This window comes from Python bivittatus, unplaced genomic scaffold, assembly GCF_059951505.1.
Source record: "Python bivittatus isolate LINGU-HERP-01145 unplaced genomic scaffold, Pbiv_v1 ctg000220_np1212, whole genome shotgun sequence".
Lineage (NCBI taxonomy): Eukaryota > Metazoa > Chordata > Lepidosauria > Squamata > Pythonidae > Python > Python bivittatus.
Window position 1 is genome coordinate 28,439,867 of NW_028277048.1, and position 14,968 is coordinate 28,454,834.

At 38.2% G+C, this 14,968-nt stretch overlaps 1 protein-coding gene across 1 annotated transcript in view; it reads left to right on the plus strand.

Annotated features, from left to right (window-relative positions):
* The window catches only part of ANKFN1 (ankyrin repeat and fibronectin type III domain containing 1), a 126,310-nt gene that overhangs the window by 100,538 nt on the left and 10,804 nt on the right, over positions 1-14,968 (plus strand). The window contains exons 15-16 of the mRNA XM_088138208.1: positions 1,347-1,513; positions 9,341-9,560. Coding sequence (XP_087994334.1) covers positions 1,347-1,513; positions 9,341-9,560 — 387 coding nt within the window. The remainder of the gene's footprint in view (positions 1-1,346; positions 1,514-9,340; positions 9,561-14,968) is intronic.

Here is a 14,968-nt window from a genome sequence, read left to right on the forward strand (position 1 = left end):
TCTCCTTTCTTGATCCATCATACAGCTGAAGTCCAATGCCCTTGTAACACAGTTATACACCTTGGTCTGTTCTTATGTACAAGGACTTGGTGAATTTGTAATGAGATACAGTAATTCCTATTCTGGATGGGATGAGATCTTAATTATTATCACTGCCTCATGTGTGTTATTGAGACAGAAAAATAATATGGCACAGCATCTTCATCTGTAGGAAATTCTTACAGATAGATAGATAGATAGATAGATAGATAGATAGATAGATAGATAGATAGATAGATAGATAGATGTGAACCTATACCTCACTGCAGGAACAAAAGTGGTGTAAGTATAATGAGGATGGGAAGCTGTGCCCTTCAGATGGACTAGAACTTCCATTATCCATGGATTCTGACTACTTTAACCATAATAAAGCATGGAAGGTCTTTCTATCAGTGCTGTGCTTGAGGTAGATGTGTAGCCCGAAGAGTCAGGTACAGTTTAGAATGGATTTTACTGGTCTTTTACACATCAACACACATCTGATATTCAAGTGATCCAAAGCAGTTGCTCATTGACCACTGATGAGTTTATGCTAACAGCAACACAACTTTGGGGATTTCACTCAAATCATGCATGAATAACACTTGATCTTTTTTCAGTCTATGAATAGCCTATATTGAAAAGTATAGTGTTTGAAGCAGAAAGCTTTATCTGAATTTCCATTCTTGGTGATATGCAAGCATACCCTTGCTTGTGTTTTCATCCTGCCTGATTGAGATTTCTATGTACATCTGAAGCCTGCATACTCTTTACATCAACAGGAAACTATCCAATAGAAAAAAAAATCACCTTTACCTTTCCTAAGGACTTAACAGATAGAATATGTGTGGCAAGAGCTTTTAAATGTCATAAGATGTAGAGATCCTTAGCTGGCGATTGGCAGTGCAGACTCACCCAAGTATAGACCAAGCAAAACAAAATATAAAACAATGATGAGTTGCTCTGTAAAATTTCAAGGCAGATCTTCATACATCCAAATAAGAACAAATATAGCCACTTGCAAGATATATGAATGCTGTCTTTCTACTCTGCTAGTCTAATTTAATACCCATAGTAGTCTCTGATCCACAAAAGCTTAAGCCACATAAACCTGTTGGATGTTAAGGCCTTACACAACGCTCTTGTGTTTTCACTGTAACAAACTTGCAGGGCCTAGCCCTTCTGTTGTTTTGGCTCTTCCCATAAGCCCCGTTTTTAGGGATTAATGTAAGCTGTGGCAACTGATCTTGATCAAACTCCTCCAAAAGGTAAGGCTTTGTGGGTCCCCCACTTAACACACTTGCTTCTGTGCTTTGTTGTCTCCGCAGTTCATTTCTGCAGTTACAAGGAGAAATTTATTAGTCTCTATTGCCGCCTTTCTGCTGTCATAGAGCTAGATTTTCTGAGCACCCAGCAGTCCCTAAGGGAAGCAATTTCAGACAGTGAAGTCGCCGCTGCTAAGCAAAGACACCAGCAGGTCCTAGATTACATACAGGTAACCATCTGTTTTCTCACTACTCAGAGTTAATTTCTATCGGGCTGCATTTGGGAACTTAAGCAGAGAATTGTTGGGCAAGGCAAGGCATAAAGCAGTGAATGTCAAAATACGACTTGAGTTTTATGAAGTTTTTATGCAACTCTTCCCTCCCCCTTTCTTTGGATTGCTTACTTTTTGAGCAAATTCCGTGGATAAAATCATATGACAAGTATACTGGAGTGTTAGAGAAAAGTGTGTCAGTTTGGGTTATAAATCCCATGCCCCTTCCAGTGTGAGCAAAAGCTGTGCACTGCAATCTAGTCTGGATCACAACCTTTTTTCTTTCCTTTCTTCCCTAGGAGAAGCTTCTCCCTACTTCCTCTTCCCTCCTCCCCTGCCAGCTGTCAGTCCACAGTGGAAAGCATTATCCAAATCTCTTCCTTCTTTTGACAGAGGTGATCCCCACGAAGCAGCAGTGTTAGGCAGACAGGTTTGGGTACCCTGCAGTGGCAAGTAGGAGGCGAATCGTTCCAATGTGGGGGACAAGCCACCAGTGTATTCCTTTCCATAAACCCCATGAGATTAAGAGGAGCTATGTGCTGGCATAGCTGTTACTCGATTTGATAAGGCTTACCTAAAAGGCTGGTCCTGTTTGCTCTGTCTGTGCATCAATTAGTTGAAATACAAGGCTGTTTACAGCACAATCTGTACTACATGTCTACTCGAAAGCATGCAGTGGAATGCTACTAGAGATGCAGGTCAATATATAGTTTATTTTACTGATGCATTAAGAAGGTCTCTGATAGTTTTTTAATGGACGTTTTAACAAAGAAATTGTAAATAATATTGATATCACACTGTAGTTCATAACTTTTCCTAGTATATAAAGCTGCTATATCAGCTTTCTCTAATATATCTTTTTTAAAGCAAATTTCCCTGATGTTCCTTTTTTTTAAATTAATGTTCCTGAAGCAATCTTTTCAAACATACATATTCCTGATGTATGCTTTTTTCATGTAATTTCCCCATTATATGCCCTTTTTAAAACATAAACTCCCCAGTATACATTTTGATATACAACTTTCAGAAATATCCATTCTCTTTGGAATATGGGCTTTTGCATAGAGAAAGCTTCTGGGTTCCATACTGGGCTGCCTTCAGTCACACAGTGCATGCTCCTAGAAATACCTGAATTTCTGTTTGAATCCATTAGCAAAGTTTGGCTTTCCTAAGCCATAAAATAGCTTTAGTTTGAGGGATTGCATTCTGCAGATCCAGACCTACAGCATAATATGAATTTCAGATCTCCTTTATCATTCTTTCCCATAGATAAAATGAGCTGCAGTTTGTCCAGATATGTGAATAACCATATTATGTCCAGTAACTAAACACACAGAGTATCAGATGTATCTCCAGTGTCCCGGCTTTGATTCATATGCCCTCAAAGGCCAAAAAGGAAAATGATTGAGAGGCCCAGGCCACTCTCAGGTGAACTTTGCCCCTCCATTTCTTAATGCTTGCTAAAAATGGCTTTTCTCCCTCTTGGATCTCCTACATAGATGATGCTGTACTTTTCAAAAGCCATTTTCCTATCCTGTGTGTCTTAGAACAGCTGTTGCAAAGCTAAATACATGGTATCTCTATACTCATTCTCTAATAAATACAAATAATTGAAGGATCACTTCCTCCAAGTGATTATAGATGCCACACAATAAGCATTTATGAAATTATATCCTGGGACTGGTCATATGAATCCAAACAGAATTTTGAGCATCAGTTCAATCTCTATTCATTATGGATAGCTGGGGAAAAAGGATTAAAATCCAGAAAAGTTCACATAGCTGAACTTTGCCCTTGAGTAGGTAATCTAAAAAGGAGAATCAACTGCACATGCCCTGGGGCTGAAGTATGAAGGTGTGGGGCATTCCAGCTTTAGGATTCTAGAAAGTCCACTCTCATCTTTCTTCCACTTCCTTCCTTGAACATGATGGGAGCAGCAGACCACTGTAGCTGAAGTATATCAAGTTTGGGGAGCTGGATATAAAATCTAGGAGAATTGTTTTTTTCCCAGAACAAATTCAGATGATTCTGACTCTCTCTCCATTTGTATAGCCATTATTTTTTTCACTAGGGCTACTACATCTGATGTACCAAAATCCAGAGTTTGCTGTCATCTAGTAATTGTCTAGATTTTTGCAGACCAATATGGTACCCCTAGTTTTAATACCCCCCACCCCCAATCCCACAAATCCTGCTGTGCTACCTCTTCATGGAAGGTGGTTTTTCCTGGGAGGGATGAACAAAAAACACCAGGAGTGTATACTAAGAGTGTACAGTCTCAGCAGTGTCACCCAAATAGGCACCTATACTTATTAGCAGCAACGTAGGAAGATTCTGGAGTCAGATAATCACATTAGTGACAACACTGAAGGTAACATTTCATATTGCATAGGAGAAGACAGTGATAGGCCACTCCTGTATTTTACCAAGGAAACCACACAGATAGACAATATAAAGTGACTGATGATATAGTGCCAGAAGATGGGCCCCTCAGGTCAGATGGGAATCAACAGGCTGTTGAGAAAGAACTGAGGATGTTTCAAAGTACTAATGGTGTTTATGAGATGGCTAGATTAAAGCCTTCAGGATGTCTCGTTGCTGATGTTGCCATGCAAAAAAAAGAACATCTAAAGCTGCAAAGAAAGAATTACAGTGGGAACATGGAATGTAAGAAGCATGAACATCTATCCAGTAAAAGTTGGAATGAACCAAGTACACATTAACATCTTAGGCATCATCAAATTGAAATGGACTGGAATTGGACACTTTCAGCCAAAAGATCATTACTACTCAGTACCCAAAAAACAAAGAAGGAACAATGATGAAAATTATGGTAAAGTTCAATATGAAATCGACAGAACATGCAAGCAAAATGTGCTGCTTGTGTTTGGAGACTGGAATGCCAAAGTTGGAGTCCAGAGAAATCAAAATTATTTCGTATTGATACAAGAAGGGTGGAACAGTTCAGTTGTAATAGCAAAGATGTGACCAGGGACTGACTGTGACTGTGAAACAGATCACAAACTGCTCATGTGCAAGTTCTAAGTCAAGGTAAACCAGAAGAACAAAGCCAACCAGTTTCCACAATATGATCCTGGCCAAATAAACACTGTTTTCAAGAAGAACATTCAGAATTGTTTTGAAGCTCAGAATCTAATTGATAGGGAATCAGAGGAACTGTGGAATGAAATAAAATAAGTTCTTAAAGATGAATGTGAAAAGACACTGCAAAAGACCGAGAAACAGAAGAAATGTAACTGGGTATGAGAACAAAAGGTGGAAATTGCCAAGAAGAGAAGAGAAGCTGACGATCTCAGAAAGGAACTTAACATAGAATTTCAGGGAGCTGTTAGAAGAGAGAAGGAGCAGGATCATGACAACATCTGTAAAGATACCAAATATGGAGACAGACACAGAAAAACAAGGGAAGTCTTCCAAAAGATCTCCAAAGTCAGAAAAAAGTTCCAACCTCAAATTGGTATGCTAAAGGATGACAATGGACATAGAGTTACTGAGTCCAGGAAATCAAATGAAGGTGGAAGGAGTGTATAGGCAGTCCCTGGGTTACAAATGAGATCAGTTCCTAAGCCTGTCTTTAAGTCGAATTTGAAGGTAAGTTGGAACAGGTACATACAGTTCTTTGGCATTTCACCTCTTTTCTTTCTGATCACTTCAGAGGCATAGTTTCAAGGGTAAATAAGATTTTAAAAATTTAATAAATTTAAAAATTAAACCAAATACAAATACACTCAACATAGCATTAACGGCAATGTGATCCGACTTAAAATGGCAGATGGCACTCTCCTTCCTCATGCCGATGAACCACTGTAGCTGCACAATGTTTTCATGAGTGTCACAAAGTAGTGCGTGCGTTTGTTCTTACAAACTATTGTATTTAACTCAATTTTTTAATATAATAGGCTTTGTGGAAGTCCGTTCATACTTACAAGTTGTCCGTAAGTCAGATGTTCTTAACCTAGGGATTGCATGTATTCAAATTCTGTACAATAGAGATGCCAACGTTCAAGATTAAACAATCTATCATCTGTCACAACCCCAGAAGTGCACCCCGGATGGCTCCCACTCTGTTGTTGTTTATAAGAGCCATTAAGACCTGGCTCTTCACCCAGGCCTTTGGAGAAGGAGGGTGATATCCGTTGCTTCATTGCGCTTGCCATCTTTTATGTTTTATTGATTTGATTGAATTTCTTTGATTGTCATGAGCCGCCCAGAATCATTGAGAGTCAGGTGGCATACGAGTTTAATTAATACTAATACTAATAATTTAAAGATATTCCCTACTTACAAGAACCTGTAGTACTAGAAGTTGAAGTTAACTAAGCACTCCAATCATTATCAAGTCAGAAGGCTACAGAAAATGGTGGAATACCTACAGAAATATGACAACCAGCAGAAGAAGAAACTGTAAAGGTTCTAACCAAACTATGCCAGCAGATCTGGAAAAGGGCACAGTGACCAACAGATTGGAAGAGGTCAATATACATGCCAGTACCAAAGTAAGGAGACCAGCTCTTGGTAGAGTAGCAATAAAGGCCTTAGAAAGATGCCATTTTGTATCTACTCACAAAGGTCAGAATCATGCAGGCAATGGTTTTCGCTTTGAAACTCTATAGAAGTGAACACTGGACTCGAAGAAGAAGACAGAAAGTATATTGATGCGTTTGTGCTTTGGTTTGGAGAAAACTCCTGGGAAGGTGGAAGGAAAAAGCAAGGTGGATGAACTCAATTACAGCAGTACTGAGTCCACCATTGGAAGACTTGAAGGACCAGGTTGGAAACAGATCATCCTGGAAAAAATCTATCAATGAGGTCACTATAAGTCAGCACCAACTTGATGACACCAAATCAATCAATTTTTAATATAGTTTATATTGGCAGATATTTCTAGCCACTTCTATAGTTGCAGGTAACTTTATATTTAATCCAGGATGGAATCCATTTCTCTTCTCTGACATTGCTATTTTGTAAATAAAGCATTAGCTTTATTAAACAGTCCTTAGTCTAAAGGACTAAGCAAATGCTCAGCAATGGGCTGTCAGCCTTACTAAGTAGACCAGACAGGAAACACGGTCAGATAAGCTAGTTCTACTTTATTGTAAAGCTGCATTAACAAAATCTTGCAAGTCTGACAGTACAATTCTCCCACTGTCACCTTTACAGCCCAATAACTTAGGGAGGGTCTTTCCTGAGCCTCTTCCTCTTCCCACTATGCAGCTGTAGGCTATGCTCCCTCTTATCTGACCATTCCAACTCTTCACCCAGTCTCTCAAGGTCATTCCCAAATACTATTACATGGGCCCTCTTTTCCACACCACTTAATAAACAAGGCTTGTAACCACTTTTAGACTGACCTGTATTAATCAGATTACACCCACATCCACCTGTTCACTAATTCTCACCATCCAAATAGGTCATTTCACTGGATACCTATTTTTTCCCTGACTTTTAGCCTCCATCTTCCCAGCAGCTTCACCATCTCACAGAGTGATTTCATTTTTTCCAATCATTGCATTTATTACCTGTTACTTCTTGGTTGCTTTAACAAATATAGTGTGGCTAAGAGAGATGTATGCATAATTGTCGACAATTTTTTTCATTTCTGTATTTTTAAAAACTAATGGCAGTCAAAAGCTTGCTAATTCAAAAGAAATGAAACCCTCGTACATATGCTAAAAGTTAGAAGACATAAATTATTATGTTCATTCACATACTGTAATTGTTTTAGGACATTTTTTTTTAATAACATATAAAATACTAAGGATTCTAACAAGTGGGGAGGTCTGTTCTGCTCCTGACAAACATTTCATAGAGAAGACAGAAACTTACACCCTGGGTTGTATGATCACTTATGATTGATGAAAATGTGGCTGTTTTTTAAACCACCGTGTTTGTACCAAATTACTGTGACAGCATATTGGACCTGTCAGGTTCCTTCTCAAATGAAAACCAGCTGTATTCCACCTACTGGCAACAGAAAAGGGGGGGAAAGAAACACTAATTCAGTCCACCACATACCACAATCTTCAGCGGCAGCCGCAAAACCACAAGAGCATTTGTATGATCCTAGATCTAAGACAGTCACTATACAAACCAAACACTGTAAAGAGTAAAGGAGTTCATAAAAGCTGTTCTGAAAGGGGAACTGTCGAGAAACTAGAAAGTAAAAATTATATGTAGGCGATGAGTATGTTGCACCTAGACAGGCTATGGAATCGTGAGAAAAGAAGTTTTTCAGGATTGACTAAGATAAAATAAATTTCTGATGCTGAATTTGAAAGTAAGTCCTAATTTACATGTACAATATCATGTGTCTGACACTCTTAAAGGCATGCTCAGAATCAAGCAGTTGTACTTTGATTTTATTATATACATATGAGGATAGATTGGATAACATCACATGAGAGGTAAAGATTTATTTGTTTGTTTATTCATTTAGAAAATGTATATGGCTGCCCATAACTCTGGGTGGCAAACAGCTAGTTTGCAAAAACAAACAAAAAAAAAGGATTAAAAAACCCCATAACCAGACAAAATTAAAATAATCCAAATGGAGAAAAATGGCACCATATAACAAACTTGGAAGATATTGTGAATACTCTGCCAATCAATCGTTCAGTATTCAAACCTTTTAAAAAATGATGGCAATGTGCCATTATTTATTTAGAAATTCGAGTTTTGCTTTTTATATTCTCTCCTAAATTTGGGTTTTAGGGCATTTTGATTAATTTCCCCATTTTATTTATAGGAAACAATAATGTACATTTAAAAAGCAGTTAATAAATGGTTATGAATATAGCAGTTCCTATAACAAACTGGAACACTGCCACATGTCTGTGGTGATATCATCTCACACATGTATCAACATCCCCCCACCTCCTAGAGATACCCCATCTAGATGCTCGCTAGATGGATAATTTTCCTAATATCACTTCCAGAGCGACCTGGATAATTTTCCTATATTGGATTTACAAAAGAGGCTTGTTAAAGCTTTGAAGAATTTTGTGAGAAGGGACAAAGAAAAAATGAAAAGAAATCAGGTCCTCAGACATTATTTGAAGGGACTAAAGATCAAGGTTGTTAGAAGTAAAAGGAAGGAATATAAAATTGGTTTATTTGATCAAGGTTAAAATAGATATGTTGTTATTTCTGGTAAGCCTTAATGGACTTTTGCTAACATCAGGACTGAAATGATGAGGTTTTATGGATTTGTTTATAGATAAGAGATAAGATATGGGAAGAAGAGATCATTTGTTATATTTTAAGATAAGGTGATAAGTCACTAAAATTGTTTATACTTGTGATGAAGGGGAAGTAATTTATTTACATATTTCTTTTCTTTTTCTTTACTATATTCTTATTTTTTCTTTCTTTTCTATTTTTCTATTTTTTCCTTTTCTGCACCTTCTATTTTTTTTTCATTCTTTTATCTTTTTTAGTTTGTATTCGTTTTTATTGTTGTAAATTGTGATATTTAATAAAATTACTGTTAAAAAAACCAGAAAGCCAGAATTGATAAAAACTTGGGAGCTGCTCTGGTTTCCTATATAAACAAAATTTAATAATGCAAACAAAATGCCATACTCTGGAAAATGAAAGAAGGTACAGTGAAAAATCTTGAGTGCATGAAAAGGCAGTTCATCTTAGAGATCATTGTCAAATTCTACTAACATTATCTTTGTCTTGCAATTAACAGAAATTCATCTCACTTGTCAAACAAAACAAAAATTGCTTGTTAAAATATGTCTGTATTACTTCCTCATGCAGCAAATTGATGAAATATGGCGTGAAATGAGGTGGATCAATGAAGCACTGCAGTATGCACGGTATAGACCAACAACGTCTGGCTTACCAGTCATGAAAATTTTGGATCTCTCAGAGGAACCCCTGCAGAAGAAAATAAGCTCAACATCCTCCCATCTCGACTGTCTTCCATCCCCACCTCCCTCTCCAGAGATGGAGATACAAAGAAGAAAAGCAGTGAGTGGTAAGGGGAAAATATTTTCATCTCTTTCATCAAGGCACAAAGTTTCCACAATTTTTGATTCAGTAGAACATAGTCACAACTGTAAGCTAGAGCTGCCTGGAGAACTCAAGGCAGCTGTGTTATGTTTGCCACTGGGTTTGGCATCTCTATGATAGATCTCCATTCCTGACATATTATTCAGTAAAATTAACCAGGGAAGCATTATCCTTCTGAAGTGTTCCCTTCCCTAACTTGGCATCATCCAAATTTGCCTCCTAGAATACCCCATTAGTGTGATCAATGTAGAATTAGCACAACTCATGTGATGTATTCTAATCAGTATTACAACTGTTCTGCTTGAATATCTGTGGGTATGTAATCTCTGAGTCTGATCTATACAGTGTAGATATGGATATGGATATGGATACAGTAGATGTATAAATTTTACAAATCCGCAATTTCTTCATCTGAGTGCAGAATTTGCAAAAAAAAAAGAATTGGGACACTTTCACATCATTTTCAACCCTCAGAAATATTTCCACACTGCACCACAAATCTCTCCATTGCCACTAGTATTACTTTTGCTAGCCATTGGTGGAACATTAAAATAATCATCCAGCTATTGCCTTGTTCTCAGTTGTTGTCATGTACACGTATGTGTTTTAATGACTAGAGCTGATCCTCTACTCAGTAAGCCCAATAACGTGAGCACAAAAACTCCTAAAGGAAGCCCAGTGAAATTGTAGGTCAGCAAGACAGTTTGACCTCAGGGTTGGAGGGTGAGCCCATGAACTCAGAGACTAAGACTTTCTCCTAGTCCAACATAAGAATTAATGCTGTAAAATTGTTCTAGTAAGGTTTTCTTTAGTCCCATGGCTGAGTCAGAATTTAACTGGCTTAGCTACAAAAGGACAACAATAGGTGCTCAACAGCTTGGTCTGTGCAGGAGCGGGACTTATTTCTGATCAGAGAGAGCACTGGGAATGCAAGTACTTTCTGCATATACCTAGGAATTTGGAGCACAGCTGAAGGACAGAGAGACTTGGTTAGAACTTCAGACAAGGTCTGGGAAGCATTAAGTGGCCCGGAAAATATAGACCTGGGTAATCACATATTGTGCAGTCTTTCTTCTCATTCTTAGAATGCTCATGTTTCGTCCAGCTGCTTTTTTCTTATTACAGAATATCCACAAAGAAGGAAAGACAGAATAGCTGCACAGTGTCTTCTGACCGGTAGCACTGTGGGGTCCTCCATCTGGAAGCATCCTAGTTATTTCACCCTGTTTTGAAAAACTGCAACTAAACTTGTTTCTTTGTTCACCTTGGAGAGTATTGTATAGTATCCAGTTTGCTGAGCTGAGTATCCGGTCTCAACCGGATTTTCATTTGCTTCCAGGTTTATAAAGTGCTTCTGGGGGAAACTTCGGCACTCTCTGGGCAACAAACAGCACAATTGTATCTTCTGAGCACTGGCATGGGCAACTGGTGGCCTTCCAGGTGTTGTGAAACCCCAGTCAATCCTATCAGCATGGCTGATGCTGAGGAATCATGGGAATTCTAGTCCAACAGCATTGGGAGGGCCACATGTTGTCATCCCCGACCTCTCAGCTATCTTTGACTCTGTTACTCCTACTTCTGCTGGATTCCTTTCCCCAGTGCTTGTGACCCTGGAAAATAATAATGAATTAATGAGACATTAGAATAAAATGCAGAAGCAAGAAGGCAATACAAGCCTTTGGACATGTATTTTATTTGGCTTTAACTCCATACCTTGAAGAGCAATTTTTGATTTGTCTGATATTGAGATTTTACAGAGTTATATTAAATTTTATGGGGAAGCAGATTAATATTGCCCGTGAGCTATAAGGATCTGTTTGACATTCAAATGCCCTCCATTTCTTGGCTGCATCTAGGAAATCCATTCAGATGACCTAAGAGATGGCAATGCAACCTAAATGAATCTAGAATCTGGACAATCTCTTTATTATGTTATCATATTATGTTATCATAACAAAGACCATAAATCAACACTCCACTCGAATAATCCTTTTATCCATATAATCCTAATAATTGCTTTACTTTAAAATGTAAGAATAACACAGAATAGTGCCTTGGCAACCAGATATCAGATATAAGAGGAAGCATGTCCAGATTTGTTCTAATAGAAACCAGAAATGTGAAGTGAGTTTTCAGAGAGCAGGACAGCAGAGCAAATTAATTGGCTTTCTCTTTAGAGCTCTTGTGTCAAGAACTTCCAATTAGTTCTGACTAATATTTACTAAAGTTAGATGACCTCATAGGCTTCTGTCAATGGAACTTGTGGTGTATACAGGCACAGCGTAACACCAAATATTAATCTCTGTGACAGATCTTCTCAAGGGTCTTCCCTCCAAGGACTACCCTGGATTTTACACTAGCCAGCTACAGTGAGGCAGTTCACAGAATAACACCAACATAAAGAAAAAAATTACCAACAGTACTTGGAGTCTTACAGTTCTCCATCTTCTTTTCCACAGAAGTTTGCAGAATTTTTTTTTTTAAAAAGCCTCCATCAAACACTTGAGGCCAGTTAGGGATATAAAGTTATCAGAAAGCATGAAAGCCAAACACTATATCAAGCCATCAAGTGTTTCCATGATGGCTGGAAAGGTATCGGTGGAAACCCACAAGCAACAGCCATCCACATTCCCAGGAAGTGATATGGAGTAGTATTTCTGTTATTGAGGGTAATATACAGCCATCAGAACTAGTTCTTGCATTTATTTTATTTTATTTATTTAAGGAATGTATATGGCCACCCAGCTCACTCATGGTTGCATGCTACTGTATGCTTTTATCTTTTTATCTTACCCCCATTTGGGCAATAAAGTATGTTTTCAGTACACTTTATGGATAATTCATCCCAAACTTCCCATTTTTCTCAGGGATAAGTTTAAAACTACCTCTGCCCCCTTTTTTTAATGTGAAGTGCCACCAATCTGGTTTCATTCCATTTTTGCAGAACCTCCCCCCCCCCCATATCTTACAGACCCTATCTTATAGGGTACCACATGCACATGTTGTACATGCATTCAGTTGAAGTTTTGAGTTGACTATTCAAAACGTACATTGTTATTCTCCAGATACATCCACTTGGGGGCTTTTACATTTGGCAGAAGTCCTTTAAGACGCACCTTTGCAGTTGTTATTTGGGTTCTTATTTGAGTAGTAAAAAATTGGGGGGGAATTATCTGTGGCTTCTAAGCTCCATATCCCTTCTTTAGAGGAAACTGGAAGAAGTAGATTAAACTGATATTAGGTATTAATGTGGAATTTTGGAATAATGAGCTTGAATGTCCTATTCTGACACAATCATCTGAGCATTAAACAGTGTGAAATTGATTTCCTATGGTCTTAAAATGAGGTTAGTATAACAGCAACAACAAAAATGTTTAACATATGCTGTGCACCATAGAGAATGTACAGTAAGGGTTGCATACCATCCTCTTGATATTGGAAGCATAACTCAGGAGTTAAAACATTAATCCATATGGTTTGGTCTTGTTTTGTTATTGTTACATTTGAGGATGACATCAACAGAATTATTAGCATGATTCTGGATCAATCACTGTTTATGTGAAAAATGTTTATGTTCTTCATGTGTATATTTCTGGGACTTGCAGTTTATCAAAATATAGTATCAAGAATTATGGATGGGGGGCATGGGAGTTGGTTAAAGAATTATTATAAATCATGCAAATTGAAAACATGGAATGCAAAATATATAATGCATACACTTGCAGCAATGAATTGTAGATATACGTTCTATGTTGACATTTGAATTAGTCTTTTTCAACAAAGGAGCAAGGAAGACTTTTGAGTAATATGGTCAAAGTGTTTTGGACTCATTCTGTTTCTAACATAATTCCCAGCCCTTTATTTCTTTTTCCTTTTCCTTTCTTTTTTCCTTGTTTTGAATTGTTATGCTGAACAATTTTGAAATTGTGTTTATCTTTTAGTGCTGTTATCTTTTTTTTTTATCCTTTTCTTTTGTTGATTAGTTTAGCAAAATAAAATATTTTGAAAGATGCATTTCTCCCAGGGTATCTGTGCTTGGTGAGCATCAGGGATACACTGGTTGAAGGCTACCCTGATGTAATGGTATTGTGATGCACCTGACTGTCAATATAACTTTGTCAGAGGGTTCACACTGTCAGCAGAATAATGGTAATATGATGGAGAATGAACAGGCTGATATGAAACCCTTTTATCTTTTAGAGTCCATTCCTGGCCCTTCCATCATCATTTCATACTAATAAAGCAGATGATGTATGTTAGCCTTCCCCAACTAGTGCCCTCCAGATGTGTTGGATAACAAATATCATTTCTAGTTGGAAGAGGGCCAGGCAGGGGAATGCAAGTGTAAGTTATCACTGTCCTACTAAGCACAGTGGGGGTATTAATGTTCCATTGAACTCAGTGGCCACTAGGAATCCCTACTCTTCTACCTCCTTCCATTCTGCCCAATCTGTCATGGCAGAATATCTATATCTGTATCCATGCACAGCATACAAATGCAGAAGCACATAATCAATACAGAATACTCTTCACTTCCCCACCCTCCAGTATGTAGTTCAGGTAACAAGTTGATATTAATTATTTCCCATGTCATGCACACCGAAAACTGAGACCTGCACATAAAAACAGAGCCTCTTTCACAAACAGCCTAGCATCAGAATAAATCTACTGTCGGAAGAGCATGTGGCTAATGTTTGCGTTCTGAGACTGAAGACTTGTTTTTATTTTGGTTCATTTTTTTTTCCAACGCTTGTCTAGTCTCTCCGTTTTTGTGTTGGGAACAGATGCGGTGCTGAGTGGCATCACGTACCAGCCTTGGGACTTTCCAAAGAATCCAAGCCCTTGCAGCTGGCAATAACTCCAAAAGGTTAGACCAGCTGTCTAGAGTCAGGTAGTCCAGAAAATGCAGGAAGAACAGCAGCAAGCTTTCTGTGCTTTTCCCCTTTAGTAAAAAAAGTTCATTCCTTTCTGAATAATAACAGGGCCCAAGGATTATCTGATGGGCCCAAGGATTAAGCTAAATTAATGATGGATCAGAAGCTTGGAGGAGGCCTGGGAAGCCTCTCCCGAACTTTTTCATAATCCCTTTTAGCTTCCCAGTGTCGCAGGTTCCAGCCTCACCTTCCTTCCTTGAGGCTCTGACGGCCAATTTTTCCCATCAAGATCTGAGTCCTCTCTGCGTGGATCTGTCCATCCATTTCTCTTTTCTTGTTTAGTGGCACCTGCAATTGATATTTGGCCCCAGAAGTGGAGTTAGTGCTTGGACCTCTTATTCCATACAAACAACTCCCTTTTCACATTGGACAAGCAGGTCTGCTGTACCGTGGAACCCAAATCTAGCACATAAGATTGCAGTTTTAATTCTGTCTAGTT